This window comes from Salvelinus sp. IW2-2015, linkage group LG15 (assembly GCF_002910315.2).
Source record: "Salvelinus sp. IW2-2015 linkage group LG15, ASM291031v2, whole genome shotgun sequence".
NCBI classification, from domain to species: Eukaryota; Metazoa; Chordata; class Actinopteri; order Salmoniformes; family Salmonidae; genus Salvelinus; species Salvelinus sp. IW2-2015.
This window is the reverse complement of record NC_036855.1, coordinates 21773038-21791811: the sequence shown is the minus strand read 5'-3', so window position 1 is coordinate 21791811 and position 18774 is coordinate 21773038. Positions and strand designations below refer to the sequence as shown.

Here is an 18774-nt window from a genome sequence, read left to right as displayed (position 1 = left end):
GTCAGATACAGCAAATGTCACTGCAAAAGAAAATATTCTGCCAACAGCACCAAAGACCTTTGAAGTTTTCCATTGCTATTTTCTTTAGATGCTGTCTTGGCCTAATTCCAATACTTCCAAAGTATATAGCAAATAAGGGAGTTATCACCATAAAAGGTGAATGCTGGGGTTTTACAGGCGGCGTTATAATGCCTGTTGACGCGCAGTTTCACCACAGGTCTGATTTTATAACTGGAAATATGCGTATGTATGGCAGGCGCCAAGTTTAACTATTTTTGTATAAAATTTACGCAAAGGTTATAAATGAGGCCCCTTGTACATCCGTTGTCACTGCTGGTAGCTGTCATATTCTTTGTCAGAAGTAATCTGTTGGTATGCACAGAGGATAAGGCAGTCTAGTGGGGGAGGGGTTTCTGCCTACCTTAGTTTGCCCTCAGCTTTTCTATCAGATTGAAAGCATTACTTAATTTAGAGAGCTTCTTGTCTGGGTCCAGTGTTAGATTAGATACAGAAAGGACACACACATATTTGAAGTCGGAAGTTTACATACACCTTAGCCAAATCCATTTAAATGCAGTTTTACACAATTCCTGACATTTAATCCTAGTAAAAATTCCCTGTCTTAGATAAATTAGGATCACCACTTTATTTAAAAAATGTGAAATGTCAGAATAGTAGAGAATTATTTATTTCAGCTTTTATTTCTTTAATGACATTCCCAATGGGTCCGAAGTTTACATGCACTCAATTAGTATTTGGTAGCATTGCCTTTAAATTGTTTAACTTGGGTCAAAAATTTTGGGTAGCCTTCCACAAGCTTCCCACAATAAGTTGGATGAATTTTGGCCCATTCCTCCTGACAGAGCTGGTGTAACTGAGTCAGGTTTGTAGGKCTCCTTGCTCGCACACGCTTTTTCAGTTCGGCCCACAAATTTTCTATAGGATTGAGGTCAGGGCTTTGTGATGGCCACTCCAATTCCTTAAGCCATTTTGCCACAACTTTGGAAGTATGCTTGGGGTCATTGTCCATTTGGAAGACCCATTTGCGACCAAGTAACATCCTGACTGATGTCTTGAGATGTTGCTTCAATATATCCACATCATTTTCCCTCCTCATGATGKCATCTATTTTGTGAAATGCACCAGTCCCTCCTGCTTCAAAGCACCCCCACAACACGATGCTGCCACCCCCGTGCTTCACAGTTGGGACGGTGTTCTTCAGCTTGCAAGCCTCCAACTTTTTCCTCCAAACATAACGATGGTCATTATGGCCAAACAGTTCTATTTTTGTTTCATCAGACCAGAGGACATTTCTCCAAAAAGTACAATGTTTGTCCCCATGTGCAGTTGCAAACCGTAGTCCGGCTTTTTTATGGTGGTTTTGGAGCAGTGGCTTCTTCCTTGCTGAGCGGCCTTTCAGGTTATGTCCATATAGGACTTATTTTACTGTGGATATAGATACTTTTGTACCTGTTTCCTCCAGCATCTTCACAAGGTCCTTTGCTGCTGTTCTGGGATTGATTTGCACTTTTCGCATCAATGTACGTTCATCTCTAGGAGACAGACCGTGTCTCTTTCCTGAGCGGTATGACAGCTGTGTGGTTCCATGGTGTTTATACTTGTGTACTATTGTTTGTACAGATGAACGTGGTACCTTCAGGCATTTGGAAATTGCTCCCAAGGATGAACCAGACTTGTGGAAGTCTTAATTTTTTTTCTGATCTTGGCTGATTTCTTTTGATTTTCCCACGATGTCAAGCAAAGATGCACTGAGTTTGAAGGTAGGCCTTGAAATACATCCACAGGTACACCTCCAATTATGTCAATGAGCCTATCAGAAGCTTCTAAAGCCATGACATTTTCTGTACTTTTCCAAGCTGTTTAAAGGCACAGTCAACTTGGTGTATGTAAACTTCTGACCCACTGGGATTGTGAAATAATCTGTCTGTAAACAATTGTTGGAAAAATTCCTTGTGTCATGCACAAAGTAGATATCCTCACCGATTTGCCAAAACTATAGTTTGTTAATTAACAAGGAATTTGTGGAGTGGTTGAAAAATGAGTTTTAATGACTCCAACCTAAGTGTATGTAAACTTCCGACTTCAACTGTATACTGCATATCCCGTTCTGGGCTCAACCGCTCAAATTTGACCCTCTGCTCTTATACTTAGTCCATTCCCCATTGCTCTGTGAGGCCCAGTAAGGATTCCCATGACAGCCCTGGTCTCAGGGTGATGAGAGGAAGGCCTCCTTTAGTGGTTACTCTGTGTCTTATACTTCTGATATTTTGGAAGTAATCTGATGACCATTTTAGCCCATTTGAGTGGTGTACACTTTTTACTAGGTAGGTTAAATGTACCTCTAGCAGTGCTGTCATATTTGATCATGTATTATAATGTTAATCAGATGCTGGATTATGTTGCACATGTCAAGCTGTAATGTTTGAGTTTTAGCCTCTTTTTTTATTTTATCCTTCACCGATTGCTTTCTTAGTCACTATTAGTTGTGTTTTACATGGTCACGTGACTGTCAGTGCTGCAAAAGTCCGCCTTATGAATCTACATGCAGGGCAAACAGTACAGAACATACCTTAGAGGTGAAAGGTCAGAGTTTCTCCTTACGCTTGTCCTTTCTTGTGGGTGCCTCTGCTGTATTTAAGTTTGTTGGTTTACTTTAATTTTGGACTGAGCAGGTTGCTAATGCTGTAGAAGTGAAGCCTTATAAGTCCTCCACTCTCACAATCAGCACTATCGGCAAAGTCACTCCCAATCAGCACCTCCGCTACACTCCCAATCAGTATCTAATACTACCTTCACTGGAACTCTATACATTCACAATCATGTTCTCAATCCGCACTTCTACATTATACCTGCACTTGAGTCACCGATTCAAGATTTGTAAATGTGATGTAGTTGTTAAGCCTTGTTCACACTGCAGGCCTTAATGCTCAAATATTTTTAGTTTTTCAAATCTGTTTTGGAATACTGACTGTCCAAACAGCAAGTTACAAGTGTGTTCAGATAGCAGTCATTTCCTGACATGGCTATGTAAGTATGTGTGTGCGCAGTGGTATAGGGTGATTGGTGGTGGTGCTCGTGCTTCCTATCACTCAGAAGTTATGTAGCAAGCTAAGGTGACAACAATAGATGCAGTAAAGAGATCAATAGAATTTGACCAAAACAATTGAAACCGCGTGGGGGGGAAGATGTCGTGGGGGAAAGATCCCACATTTTATTTGATTTATTAGGATCCCCCTTAGCCGACGCCAATAGCAACACCTAGTCTTACTGGGGTCCGACACATAATGAAAAAGACATTACAATTTACATACATTAACATGTAGTGTATCAGTTACACATACATGTCAGTACATACACACAAGTAGAATCACCAAATTTACTGCATGTAAGCCTGCCATTAACATTTCCCGTTGCTTTGAATGTTAATCATAATGTAGGAATACTTTTAGAGCTGCAAAGAATATAAGATTAACTAACTTTCAAAACAAGTCCTTTTTGGCTAGCCACAGCAGTCAGCTAGGTAGCTGTACATTCACATTCACACATTTGTTTGTAAACAACAAGCTAGTTAGCTACCACATTCTTGTCATGTCAAGAGTAGCTAGCAAAGTAACAAGATATGCCAAATAACAGTAAAAACCACTTGAGGGCAAATTAGATTTGACCGTTCACACTTAATTCGCATGGACAAGAATCAGATTTGTATCTGATTTCAAACCACCACATTCCAAGTGCTTTTTGGCTGTTCAGGCTGCAGGAAAAATAAAAGATTAGAATTGGATATYCCGAAAAATAGGATTTGAGTCATTTCAAACTACCAGTGTGAACAAGGCTTTAGTTTAGACCGATGGCACCTCACACAATTTCTACCTTTTTAGAATCAGCACCCCCTAGCAGAACATACCAGAATAACTACAACCCTTGTCAAGCACCTCAAGCGAAACACACAGTTGAACCATGACTTTCACGTCAGACACCTACCTACACATGCTCAAAATACACTTRCAAGTAAATGGTCAACACATGGTTTCATCATAAACCCGAAGGGTTACTTTATTGCTCTTCTACACCAGATTTTGCATTCCTTCTGTTTTTGTTTTCTCCATAGCCGTATGGAATGCTGATATGGTCTTCTGCTGACTATTCAATAATCTTGAAGCACTTTTTAATGTTTGCTATCCACGACTCTGCATATTACTTGGTCATGGTGGGGACCAATAGAGGTTTTAAACTACTTGATCCAAAGTAAGAACCGCTGTCTTAAAATTAGTTATTCATTATTTTTGTATTACTTTGTACAACACTTGTATATGTTTGTTAATCTGCAGTGCAAATGAAGAATGCACACTGCATCAGCAGTAATAATTTACTCTACAATAGTTTATTTTAGCAACTATAGTATTTACACAGTAGCGTTGGTAGGGATTAGCTTGCAAAAAAACGGATAGTGCGCCAGAAGTTAGATAATGTGATTGTAATTTACTCTGCCAATTGTCCATAGGGTTGGTCATTGTGCAACAACAAAAAACAAAAATCTAATAGAACATACATTTAAAGACTTTCCAAACGTGGGTATGTTGTAGTAGACCCGCTTACCTCATGTCAAAAATAAAATTCCTGCAAGTGCGCCACACTTGCACACACAAAAAGCATGAACTTGTGGGCAACTTTTATTTTGACATGAGGTAAGCAGAGAGGAACTGACCTCCAAGGAACTGCACGGGTCTACAAAGACCCACGTTTGGAAATGCTTTTTAATTATACGTTAAATTCATGTAATTTAATTCCCCCTGCATAAAGACTACGCCTACAGACAATCGACAGAGTAAATTGAAATTGAACTTTATTTAACTTCTGTCTTCCGGTTGGCTAACATTTGTTTGCCAGATAATTGCTATTGTGTGAAGTTTAGTTGTTATAACCGTTCCTTTGTAGGTAAATTCCTGAAAGTAATATCAAGTCTTTGATTTATGACTGACTGACTTGTATAGGAATGAACAGTCGCTGATTTATACAGCAAGCCTCACCTGCTGAAACCTAAAAGCACCCATATCAAAATACTTGTCATGCAAAGCTTGCATTTGATGAACACTCATTTGTTGGATGTCCTTATGTAAAATAAATAAATGAATGCAAAACAAGTCATTTTAATTGTTTTAATTTATATTGCATTTGTTTATCATCATGAGACACACCCATATGTAATTGTAGCGTGGTTCATTCTGCGTTGTGTACTTTTAATTAGGACGCTGCCACAACTGACGGTCTGCTAGTTGAATTATTTGTATTTGCCCTGCACACGAAGAGACAATGCACATTATGTTAACCCTTGGCGCAGTCCTAGCTCTCAGGCACCTTGCTAGCCGAAGGTCAGGCAAAAAAGAACAATAAGGGGGTACGGAAATACAGATAACCCGCGATGGGCCAAACCAAAATATACACAACTTTTACAATCACATGTTTGTACAATATTGATATGAAAAAGTGTTTGTACACCAAAGAAAAACATTAGCTATGCAGCTGTAATTTAAAAAAAAATATATATATATATACACTGAATTATTAACATCCCCCCTTGACCTGGCCTATTTGAATTGGTCCTTGTGTGCAACTTGTTGTTCCCCTAGATTATGCACCATCACACTGCTACATAATGAATGTTATAAAATGCACCTTTCATCTACCTTGTGGTTGTGTATCATATAGTAAGGCATACATAATTTGCTTACATAAAAATACAAGGACGGTTTCCGCCCTCAGCGGAGTTTGCGGAAATTGAGTCACTGTTTAGAAACATCACAAACATGGCGACTTACAGACAGGTTAGGTTGTTGGGTATTTCTCTAAGAATTTCAATTCCGTAAGTTTTCCTCTGGATTCGTTGACTACTGAAGATATCTATTAAGCTTTAGGAATGCATGTTTTCACGTTATTTCTGTCACTTCGTGTTCCTCAACTAATTAGTAAGTAAGCAGCTAGCTATAGTAGCTCTTATCAGTTTCATAACCCAAGCCGAGGTCTGACGCAGATATGAGACTAGTGAGCTAACGTGATTATTGTAGCTCAATCTACAGTTAAATTATATTGCAAAAATTATATTGCAAAAATTATACTGTTATAACTTTTAACTGGTTTAATAGAACATGATTATTTATAGCTAACTAGTTGCTCAGCTTGCCTCTCACTGGCAGAAATACATCAGCCCAGTCAGCACAATATCCCTACTTGCCTAATGATGCAGTGGGAGTTTGATCACAGGAATATTTTCATCATTGTTTTTTTGGAAGTAACATTTTCTGTCCACATTCCATCAAATTGAATTGTTCATTGTCAGCATGTGGTACTCATAAATAATGTTACATCATGTGACTAATCAGATTATCTACAATCTCCCGTGACTGGTTGTTTTTATTTTGCATGGTTGATCCTGGTGATCCATTTACCCCTTATCCGAATTTAACCTGCTCAGAATGTTTTTTCTTAAGCCTTGCTGTGCGTGCATATCAGTATGCTGGACTGCATTGGACTCCACTCAACATTGGTGTCACAAGGAGATGGCCACTGCCACTATTTTCAATTGTTTCTGGTAGGCATGAAAACCATGTACAGTGTGTGTATATAGATTGCCTTCAGAAAGTATTCTCACATCCTTTGTCTTCTTCCAAATGTTGTTACAGCCTGATTTTAAAATGTATTAAATTGAGATGTTTTTGTCATGGGCCTACTACACACAGTGCCCCATAATGTCAAAGTGGAATTGTTTTTCCAGATTTGTCGAAATTAATAAAAAATGAAAAGATGGAATGTCTTAAGTCAATAAATATTCAACCCCTTTTGTTATGGCAAGCCTAAATAAGTTCAGGAGTAAAAATGTGCTTAACAAGTCACATAAGTTGCATGGACTCAAACGCGATACAGGTGTCCTTCCTAACTCAATTGCCAGAGAGGGAAACTGCTCAGGGATTTCACCATGAGGCCAATGGTGACTTTGAAACAGTTAGTTTAATGGCTGTGATAGAACTGAGGATGGAAAAGCAACATTCATTACTCCACAATACTAACCTAAATGACAGAGTGAAAGAAGGAAGCCTGTACAGAATAATAATATTCTAAAAGATGCATCCTGTTTGCAACAAGGCACTAAAGTAATAACTTTTTGTCCTGAATACTAAGTTATGTTTGGGGAACTAATTCAGCTTTCAGCAGGACAATAAGTTAAAACACAAGGCCAAATCTACACTGGATTTGCTTACCAAGAAGACAGTGTATGTTCCAAAGTGACAGAGTTACAGTTTTGACTTAAATACATGGCAAGAAAAATGGTTGTCTAGCAATGATCAACAAACAATTTGACAGATCTTGAAGAATTTAGAAAAGAATAATGGGCAAATGTTGCACAATCCAGGTGTGGAAAATTCTTAGAGACTTACCCAGAAAGACTTGCTGCTGTAATTGATGCCAAAGGTGCTTCTACAAAGCATTGACTCGGGGGTGTGAATTCTTATCTAAATTAGATATTTCTGTATTTCATTTAATACATTTGCAAAAATGTCTAAAAACGTCTTTTCACTTTGTCATTATGGGGTATTGTGTGTAGGTGAGTGAGAAAAAGTATCTAATCCATTTTGAATTTCGGATGGGTATGAATACTTTCTGAAGACATTTACATTAAAGTACCTCTATTTTGTACAAGCTATTAACATGTGTTGTAACACCACAATAGCGAAAATGATTGACAGTATTGTGCCCCTCTTTCCAGCAAGGACCATGTTCATTCAGACTCAAGACACTCCCAACCCAAACAGCTTGAAGTTTCTGCCAGGTCGCATGGTCCTCGAACAAGGAACAATGGATTTTGCTGCACCCCGGGAAGCCTATTGCTCACCCCTCGCTAGGTTAATGACTTAGGCTACTGAAACCATGCCTTCCAATATGGGATAAAACTATTTTACACATTTGAAAGAAACAAGCAGTCTGATAGACATCTTGTTACAGCCCTAACTTATCTTGGGCAACATTGTAACTTCATATTATTTCTTCAGGCAACTACTTAGAATCGATGGTGTCAAGGGTGTCTTTTTGGGTACTGAKTTCATTACCATAACCAAGGTAAGATTTACAGTCATTTAAATCAAATCGTGTTATTTGTCACATGCTCCAAATACAACCGGTATAGACTTCACTGAAKTGCTTACTTATGAGCCCTTTCCCAACAATGCAGAGTTAAAAAGTAACATGCTGTCCAAACCGGACGCGCGCACGTTGATTTTGTTAACCCACACCAGAAGTGATCAGGACACGCAGGTTGAAATATCAAAACAAACTCTGAACCAATTATATTAATTTGGGGACAAGTCAAAAAGCATTAAACATTTATGGCAATTTAGCAAGCTGTTGCTAGCTAATTTGTCCTGGGATATAAACATTGGTTAGTTTTACCTGACATGCACAAGGTCCACTACGCCGACAATTAATGCTCAGATAAAACGAATTTGTTTCTCATCTCCTCCTTCAGGCTTCTTTTTCTTTGGACTTTATTTGACGGTTGGCAACTAACCTTACTGTGCATTACTAAAACCAATGAGGAGATGGCACGTGGGTATATGCTCCTTAAAACCGATGAGAGGCTGGACTTGCAGCACGTTGAGCGTCACAAATAGATCCAATTTCTAGTTTAGTGCCTGGCCATGCAGATGCGCGCGAGCAGTGTTGGTTCAATGATTTGAATAACATGTATGTCAGCATGTAAGAAAAATGACATGTGCATTCGGAAAGTTCAGACCCCTTGACTTTTTCCACAATACAGCCTTATTCTAAAATTGATTCGTTTTCTACACACAATACCCCATAATGACAAAGCAAAAACTGGTTTTTAGAAATGAATTTATAAAAAAATTCAAAACACTTTCATAAGTATTTAGACCCTTTACTCAGGACTTTGTTGAAGCACCTTAGGCAGTGATTACAACCTTGGGTATGACGCTACAAGCGTGTCGCACCTGTATTTGGGGAGTTTCTCACATTCTTCTCTGCAGATCCTCTCAAGGTCTGTCAGGTTAGATGGGGTGCGTTGCTGCACAGCTATTGTCAGGTCTTTCCAGAGATGCTTGATCGGGTTCAAGACCGGGCTCTGGCTGGACCACTCAAGGTCATTGTCCTGTTGGAAGGTGAAGCTTCACCCCAGTGTTAGGTCCTGAGCGCTCTGGAGCAGGTTGTCATCAAGAATCTCTACTTTTCTCCATTCATCTTTCCCTCGGTCCTGACCAGTCTCCCAGTCCCTGCCGCTGAAAAACATGCCCACAACAGGATGCTAACACCACCATGCTTCACTATAGGGATTGTTATGTACGCCTTTTGGAAGAGGGAACGCAACACCCTGCTACACTTACCTCTTTCACTCCATGGGGAGTTATGTGACTGCAGGGCGGGTAAAGATGACTGAGGCAGAATATATATTACCCTTAACAGGGAATTTATTTCTTCCTTCACACAGTCATTTGGGAAAAGGGGCTGGATGGAACCAAAGCAAAGAAAGTAAAACAGTTAGAGCCCCCTCTCCTACCCTACCTACCCACAACTTACCTACCTACCCACAACTTGCCTAACTAGCACCAACTGGCACACTAACCAAAATCCAGGGGATGGTCCACCCAGGTCTTACCTAGTGTGCATAGACATAGTACATACTACGGCTATATGTATGCTCGCAGTCCTCTTGCCTAAGCACTCCCAAGGTGCCTTCCCCCCCAGGAACAAATTAAACAGAATAATACAAACTTAAAGTGAACAATTTCACAAATCAAAAACATTCCTATGGCATACACAAACGTCAGCAGGACCTGCTACAAAATACTTTACAAAAATTCATACAGACTAACAACGAAACACAGGACATACCAAGAAGCTCTCTCTGAGCAACAACCAACACAGGACATACCCAGAAGCTACCTCCTCCTAACAAAGAAACTCTCGCGTTTAAAGCTGCAGGAGTCGGTAATTGAAAACAGCTGTATCTCCTGACGAGAGGGTGGGGTCAGAGCTCCAATCATCAATGGGGCCGACCAATCAGCTGCTTAGGACTTCAGGAAGCCATTTCCTGAAATACACACATACAGTGGGGAGAACAAGTATTTGATACACTGCCGATTTTGCAGGTTTTCCTACTTACAAAGCATGTAGAGGTCTGTAATTTTTATCATAGGTACACTTCAACTGTGAGAGACGGAATCAAACAAAAATCCAGAAAATCACATTGTATGATTTTTAAATAATTAATTTGCATTTTATTGCATGACATAAGTATTTGATCACCTACCAACCAGTAAGAATTCCGGCTCTCACAGACCTGTAGTTTTTCTTAAGAAGCCCTCCTGTTCTCCACTCATTACCTGTATAACTGCACCTGTTTGAACTCGTTACCTGTATAAAAGACACCTGTCCACACACTCAATCAAACAGATTCCAACCTCTCCACAATGCCAGACCAGAGAGCTGTGTAAGGACATCAGGGATAAAATTGTAGACCTGCACAAGGCTGGATGGGCTACAGGACAATAGGCAAGCAGCTTGGTGAGAAGGAAACAACTGTTGGCGCAATTATTAAAAATGAAAGAAGTTCAAGATGACGTCAATCACCTCGGTCTGGGGCTCCATGCAAGATTTCACCTCGTGGGCATCAATGATCATGAGGAAGTGAGGATCAGCCCAGAACTACACGGCAGGACCTGGTTCAATGACCTGAAGAGAGCTGGGACCACAGTCTCAAAGAAAACCATTAGTAACACACTACGCCGTCATGATTAAAATCCTGCAGCGCACGCAAGGTCCCCTGCTCAAGCCAGCGCATGTCCAGGCCCGGCTGAAGTTTGCCAATGACCATCTGGATGATCCAGAGGAGGAATGGAGAAGGTCATGTGTCTGATGAGAGACAAAAATAGAGCTTTTTGCTCTAAACTCCACTCGCCGTGTTGGAGGAATAGAAGGATGAGTACAACCCCAAGAACACCATCCAACCGTGAAGCATGGAGGTGGAAACATCATTCTTTGGGGATGCTTTTCTGCAAAGGGACAGGACGACTGCACCGTATTGAAGGGAGGATGGATGGCCATGGATCGCGAGATCTTGACCAACAACTCCTTCCCTCAGTAAGAGATTGAAGAGGGTCGTGGCTGGGTCTTCCAGCATGACAACGACCCGAAACACACAGCCGGGAACTAAGGAGTGCTCCGTAAGAAGCATCTCAAGGTCCTGGAGTGCCTAGCCAGTCTCCAGACCTGAACCCAATAGAAAAATCATTGGAGGGGCCGAAAGTCCGTATTGCCCAGCGACAGCCCGAAACCTGAAGGATCTGGAGAAGATCTGTAGGGAGTGAGGCCAAAATCCCTGCTGCAGTGTGCAAACCTAGTCAAGAACTACAGGAAACGTATGATCTCTGTAATTGCAAACAAAGGTTTCTGTACCAAATATTAAGTTCTGCTTTTCTGATGTATCAAAATACTTATGTCATGCAATAAAATGCAAATTAATTACTTAAAAATCATACAATGTGATTTTCTGGATTTTTGTTTTAGATTCCGTCTCTCATAGTTGAAGTGTACCTATGATAAAAATTACAGACCTCTACATGCTTTGTAAGTAGGAAAACCTGCAAAATCGGCAGTGTATCAAATACTTGTTCTCCCCACTGTATATACAAACCCACAACACAGAAACTGGGGAACGTAACAGGGATGGTGCCAGGTTTCCTCCAGATGTGACGCTTGGCATTCAGTCCAAAGAGTTCAATCTTGGTTTCATCAGACTGTTTCTCGTGGGCTGAGAGTCCTTTAGGTACCTGCAAACTCCAAGCAGGCTGTCATGTGCCTTTTACTGAGGAGTGGCTTCCATCTAGCCACTCTACCATAAAGGTGCAATTGGTGGAGTGCTGCAGAGATGGTTGTCCTTCTGGAAGGTTCTCCCATCTCCACAGAGGCGCTCTGGAGCTCTGTCAGAGTGACCATCAGGTTCTTGGTCACCTCTCTGACCAAGGCCCTTCTCCCTCAATTGCTCAGTTTGTCCGGGCAGCCAGCTCTAGGATGAGTGTTGGTGGTTCCAAACTTCTTCCATTTAAGAATGATGGAGGCCACTGTGTTTTTGGGGACCTTGAATGCTTCAGACATTTTTGGTACCCTTCCCCAGATCTGTGCCTCAACACAATCCTGTCTCTGAGCTCTATGGGCAATTCCTTGGACCTCATGGCTTGMTTTTTTCTCTGACATGCACTGTCAACTGTGGGAACTTATATAGACTGGTGTGTACCTTTCCAAATCTTGTCCAATCAATTGAATTTACCACAGGTGGACTCCAAGTTAGAGAAACATCTCAAGTATGATAAATGGGAACAGGATGCARCTGAGCTCAATTTCGAGTCTCATAGCAAAGGGTCTGAATACTTAGGTAAATAAGTTAATCATGTTTTTATTTTCAATACATTTGCAAACATTTCTGAACTTGTTTTTGCTTTGTCATTATGGAGTATTGTGTGTAGATTGAGGAATGTATTTGATTTGATCCATTTTAGAGTAAGGCTGTAATGTAACAATGTGGAAAAAGTCAAGGGGTTTGAACTTTCTTAATGCGCTGTATATATTTTATAATATGACAATCATGGCTTAGAACGGATGAGGATTGCGCCGTTTCTGACTTCTTATTCAGACAGATATAGATCTGGAATGGAAGTTAATCAAACCTGACGTGTTTGCTGCAATTATGGACTTTTTCACCTCTGGACTTCCTGTTGTCAATGAGGAGGACACCCCTCGTGCAAATACAGGCATGGAGCAAACACAATCACTYTATAAGGCTTTGCAAGACATGCACTGCAGGGGGCGTATTGGAAAAACTGGAAAATATGTGCCAATTTTCAAACGGCCTCTTAATCAATTTTTGCTCTTACAATATGCATATTAATATTAATATTGGATAGAAAACAATCTCTAGTTTCTAAAACCGTTCTAATTTTTTCTCTGAGTGGTACAGAAGTCATTTGGCAGCACTTTCCCTGACCAAGAAGTAGAATGTCAGAAATCTATGCTCGCTTCAACGTTATGCCTATACATGGTCATTATACGTAAGACCCTACGTACACTCCGTACGCCTTGCTCTGGGTGTCAAGAGGGTATGAGAGAAGAAATTTCGTGATAGTCTTGGTTCAGAGTTGAATAAGAGCTATTTCTTTGACGTGACCGACCACTTCCGGAAGTCTGAAGCGCGCGACTTGGGAATGATATTGTCTGTTTTGCTGCTTTTTGGACGGGAACAAATCTCCGGCTGGGTTTTTATTTGATAAATGAGACCATATCATCGTAATGTATGTTTTTTCAATATAGTTTAATCAGATTATTGAATTTTCTTCGGGAGTTTTGCCGTGTTCCGTTCTCTGACTTTTTTAACGTTGGACAAATCCGGCCAGTCGACCAGTGCCAATGCTAAGTGAGAAGGGAAAGTTGCCATCCTGACTCCAAACAACGACTCATCTGGACAAAGGACACCCTGATCAACATTCTGATGAAAGATCAGCCAAAGTAAGACCCAATTTATAATGTTATTTTCATATCTTGTGCATGTCAACTGGTCCGGCGGCGCCCAAGTGGTGCTGGCTATTGTGGCTATGCTAACATAGCGCTACATTTTGTTTTCGCTGTAAAACATTTAAAAATCGGAAATATTGTCTGGAATCACAAGAATCCTGTCTTTCAATTGCTGCACAGTATGTATTTCTCAGATATGTTTTATGATGAGTAATTAGTTATTTGACGTTGGTGTCTGTAAATGTTATGGCTGCTTTCGGTGCAATTTCTGATTGTAGCTGAAATGTAATTTATGATTTATACCATAAATATGCACATTTTTCAAAAAAAACATATGCTATACAATAAATATGTTATCAGACTGTCATCTTATGAAGTTGTTTCTTGGTTAGTGGCTATATATATCTTTATTTGGTCGAATTAGTGATAGCTAGTGACGGAGTAAAAAACTGATGGAGTTAGAAAAGTGCTCTCTTTTGCTGACGTGGTTAGCTAATAGATTTACATATTTTGTCTTCCCTGTAAAACATTTTAAAAATCGGACATGTTGGCTTGATTCACAAGATGTCTACCTTTCATATGCTGTATTGGACTTGTTAATGTGTGAAAGTTAAATATTTTAACAAACTAGATTTTGAATTTCGCGCCTTGCACTTGAGCTGGATGTTGTCATAAGTGTACCTTTGTCGGGATTGCAGCCCAAACAAGTTTTAACATAGGATAGGCTTTATAACAAGGATATATACAGTGGGGTCAGAAATTGACACCCTTGATAAAGATGAGCAATAATGACAATGTACAATAAATAAGTAAAGTGCTGAACTGTATTGTATGCTAAAAAAAAAGGGAAATTATTTTATACGAAAACAATTGCTCAGAGAAAGAGATTTTGTTGAACAAGTAATACTTTTTCCCTCAAAGGTACTGATCAAAATTGACACCCCTAAAGATTCTTATAAATAAAGTAGTCAAGTTAATGTGGTCCCATATTCCTGGCACGCAATGACTACATCCAGCTTGTGACTTGCACACAAACTTGTTGGATGCATTTGCAGTTGGTTTTGGTTGTTTGACTATTTTGTGTCCAATGGTAAATAATACATTGTCATTTTGGAGTAACTTTTTTATAGTAAATAAAAATAGAATGTTTCTAAACACTACATTAATGTGGATGGTACCGTGGTTACGGAAAATCCTAAATGAATCGTGAATACTGTGAGAAAGGTAGAGGGTCAAATATCATACCCCCAAGACATGCTAKCTTCCCCTGTTATTGGTAATGGTGAGAGGTTAGCATGTTCCCCTGTTGACGTCGTACCTCATTCGAATCAATGTGGGATAATCACTGTCTATCATCAGTACCAGAAGTGGTCTATATATTCTAGCAAGCAATGAATAAAACAGTGCGACTTGCGCAGTGCGTGCCTTCTGCCAGTCTTGTAGCTAGCTAGTTTGTAACCTGATGAAAAGAGGGCAAGTTGGCCATGGTTCGCTAATGAATTCTAGTATAGAGTATAACGTGACGTCGTGCCGAGTGGTAACATCAATGACAGGAATTCTGGAGTGATAAACTGTCAATCAGGTAGCTAGCAATGGCAAGTTAATGTTAGCTAGCTACGCTAAGTTAACTAGGTACTTATTGGAAATGGATGTGTAGCACACGGTTTATACACATCAAAATGCTTAGCCGCCCTCATGTCAAACATGAATGTTTCTAAACACTTCCACATGAATGTGGATGCTACCATGATTACGGATGTGAATAGTGAGAAAGTTACAGCGGGTCAAAGACCCTACCCCCAAGACATGCTAACTTCTCAACATGACCAATAACAGCAGAGGTTAGCATGTCTTGGGGCTATGATATTAGACCCTCTGTAACTTTCTCACTCATCATTATTAATGATTAATTCAGAATTTTCTGTAACCATGGTACCACACACACACACACAGTGTGTATATACAGTGCCTTTGGAAAGTGTTCAGATCCCTTGACTTTTTCCACATTTTGCTACGTTTGCCTTATTATGAAATGGATGAAATAAATAAAAATCCTCAGCAAMCTAGACACAATACCCCGTAATGACAAAGCAAAAACAGGTTTTGAGAAAATGTCTAAATATAAAACTATTTACATACACTACCAGTCAAAAGTTTGGACACCTACTCATTCCAGGGTTTTTCTTTATTTTTACTATTTTCTACATTGTAAAATAATAGTGAATACTTCAAGTATAAATACATCAAGTTAATACATGGAATCATGTAGTAACCAAAAAAGTGTTAAATAAATCTAAATATATTTGAGATTCTTCAAATTAGCCACCCTTTGCCTTGATGACAGCTTTACACACTCTTGGCATTCTTTCAACCAGCTTCATGGGTAATCACCAGGAATGCATTTCAATAAACAGGTGTGCCTTGTTAGAAGGTAATTTGTGGAATTTCTTTCCTTAATGCGTTTTGAGCCAATCAGTTGTGTTGTGACAGGGTAGGGGTGGTATACAGAAGATGGCCCTATTTGGTAAAAGACAAAGTCCATGTTATGGCAAGAACAGCTCAAATAAGCAAAGAGAAACGACAGTCCATACTTAAATTAAGACATGAAGGTCAGTCAATATGGAAAATGTCAAGAACTTTTAAAGTTCCTTCAAGTGCAGTCGCAAAAACCATCAAGCGCTATGATGAAACTAGCTCTCATGAAGACCGCAACCGMAAAGGAAGACCCAGAGTTACCTCTGCTGCAGGGGATAAGTTCATTAGAGTTACCAGCCTCAGAAATTGCAGCCCAAATAAATGCTTCAGAGTTCAAGTAACAGACACATCTCAACGTCAACTGTTCAGAGGAGACTGCGTGAATTAGGCCTTCGTGGTAAATTGCTGCAAACAAACCACTACTAAAGGACACCAATAAGAAGAAGAGACTTGCTTATGCCAAGAAACATGAGCAATGGACATTAGAAGGGTGGAAATCTGTGTTTTGGTCTGATGTGTCCAAATTTGATATTTTTGGTTCCAACCGCTGTGTCTTTGTGAGACGCAGAGTAGGTAAACGTATGATATCCGCATGTGTGGTTCCCACCGTGAAGCATGGAGGAGATGTGATGGTGTGGAGGTGCTTTGCTGGTGACATTGTGATTTATTTAGAATTCAAGGCACACTTAACCAACATGGCAACCACAGCATTCTGCAGCAGTACGCCATCCCATCTGGTTTGGGCTTAGTGGGACTATCATTTGTTTTTCAACAGGACAATGACCCAACACACCTCCAGGCTGTGTAATTCCCTAACATTTCTTAACCTGTTTTTAGTTTGTCATTATGGGGTATTGGGTGTAGATAGATGAGGTAAAAAAACGAATTCATTTTAGAATAAGGCTGTAACAAAATGTAGAACATTTTAAGTGGGCTGAATACTTTCCGAAGGCACTGTAAGTTCTGTAAGTATATGTTTGCATTAACTGTTCCCTTTGTCTTCACAGCACCCTCAGATGATGATGATGAGGTGATTACTATGATCAAAGAGCTTCTGGATACCCGAAAGGTATTATTAGTTGTTGTATTTAGCCTTTTTCTGACATCTACCTGTTGTCAGAAGTGTCTCTTTGCTCATTGCAGTATCGGTATGTATCAGTCTTAGCTCATGTGGCTTCCCCCAGGCCCACAGTGCAGGAGGATGGTGGAGATGTCCTGTATTGCAGCTTTGAGGATGGCATTGTGAAGCTGAAGCACCAGTTGCCCCAGCTCCATGGTTACACTGAAGAGTGGCATCCAGAATATGTTGCAGTTCTATGTCCCTGAAGTGGAAGGGGTAGAGCAGGTTTGTACCCTGTACAAAATAACTTGCGGAATTTGAGATGATTCATGATTGCCTGTCGGTCCAGTTCTCGATTTCACAAGACTAACCTAACATTTCATGTTCTTTCCCAGGTGAAGGATGAGCAAGAGGAAGTTGTCCAAGGCTGAGTCCAATGGAAACGACTGACTCTACAGACATTCTACTTACCCTTCTCCTCCAGCACCCACTCCTGACTCCATCCTGTAGCGGATTAATGAGCATCGTAGAGTCCTGTCTAAAGCACAGCAGTGGTAAAAGAAGAACTGCAGGGTTATTTGGAGAGATTTCTCATTGAACTTCATAGCAATTCTCAGAGATTGTCAGCTGTCAAGTCATTCTGGCTATGTGTTTCAGTGGGTAAGAAGTAGTGTCTTTGTCCTGATGCTTGCTTTGAAAGGCTTCTAAGGTGAAGGATTCCAGCTTGTCTGATGATTTATTTATTACAGTTTCTAGTATTATCACACCATATAACTCAGTAAGTATTGGTTATTACAGGCCCAATGCAGCCGTTTGTATATCATTATCAACTCATTTCTGGGTAACAATTAAGTACCTTACTGTAAAAGATTTCCATTCAAATGGGCAAAATAGCTTTTTAGCAAAAAACTACATCAAGTAAGGATTTTGCAAAGGGGAGAATGGAGAAGTAGCTGTCATTGTCAGAGAGGTTTGAAACTCTTTATTGGTCTATTCATTTACCGCATGGTGATGTCACCATGGAAAGCCGAAACTCCCACACATGCAAACCTGCTGTTTAGGAGGTCCTGTGTAGATTGTATTTTCATCCAGCAGCTATCAGGAAATAACACTGATAAAATTGTTTCACTCCTTTACAGTGTTTGGTTCATCAGCTGTTGTTCAATATATACATTTTGACTGCACTGAACCTTTAAAAAAGCGCAACTCCGTCCATATACAACACAAATGTGCACACTGTATAATGTAAATAAATCAAATGCATTGAATTAAGTATGAAATTATTTTCTTGAATGCCCTGAATGTAGTTCTTTCTTGAACTGCACTGTTGGTTCAGAGCTTGTAAGTAAGCATTTCAAGTAAGGTCTACACGTTATATTCGGCGTATGTGACAGTTTGATATGATTTGAAATTGGCAACCAAATAATCCGTCAACCTGACAGGGGAAATGGTGCACAGATGGAGTATGGTCTGGAGGAAAGCTTGAGTTTGCATTGGTTTTTAAGTTTYTTATTATTATGTGAATGTATAATAAGCAATTAAAAACACCTCTATAAATTATACAATTTTGTTGGGAATTTATCATCCACTAACACATCTCTGTCCAGTCCACGGTCTGTTAAAATAAGGCAGATGTAAAGTAACAAACG

General features: G+C 39.9%; 1 protein-coding gene and 1 long non-coding RNA gene across 2 annotated transcripts; both read left to right on the top strand.

Annotated features, from left to right (window-relative positions):
• Positions 1-76: 76 nt before the first annotated feature.
• Positions 77-13184, top strand: LOC111974029 (NFU1 iron-sulfur cluster scaffold homolog, mitochondrial-like). The gene is made up of 4 exons (XM_024001528.2): positions 77-6607; positions 7781-7916; positions 8064-8130; positions 12716-13184. The coding sequence occupies exons 1-4, from the start codon at positions 6439-6441 to the stop codon at positions 12968-12970; spliced, it is 627 nt and encodes a 208-aa protein (XP_023857296.2). The 5' UTR covers positions 77-6438; the 3' UTR covers positions 12971-13184.
• A 552-nt stretch (positions 13185-13736) lies between these two features.
• LOC111973791 (uncharacterized) lies at positions 13737-18676 on the top strand. Its single transcript, XR_002878641.2, has 3 exons — positions 13737-17134; positions 17250-17410; positions 17521-18676. It is a non-coding gene; the product is annotated as an uncharacterized lncRNA (long non-coding RNA).
• The last annotated feature ends 98 nt before the right edge of the window (positions 18677-18774 follow it).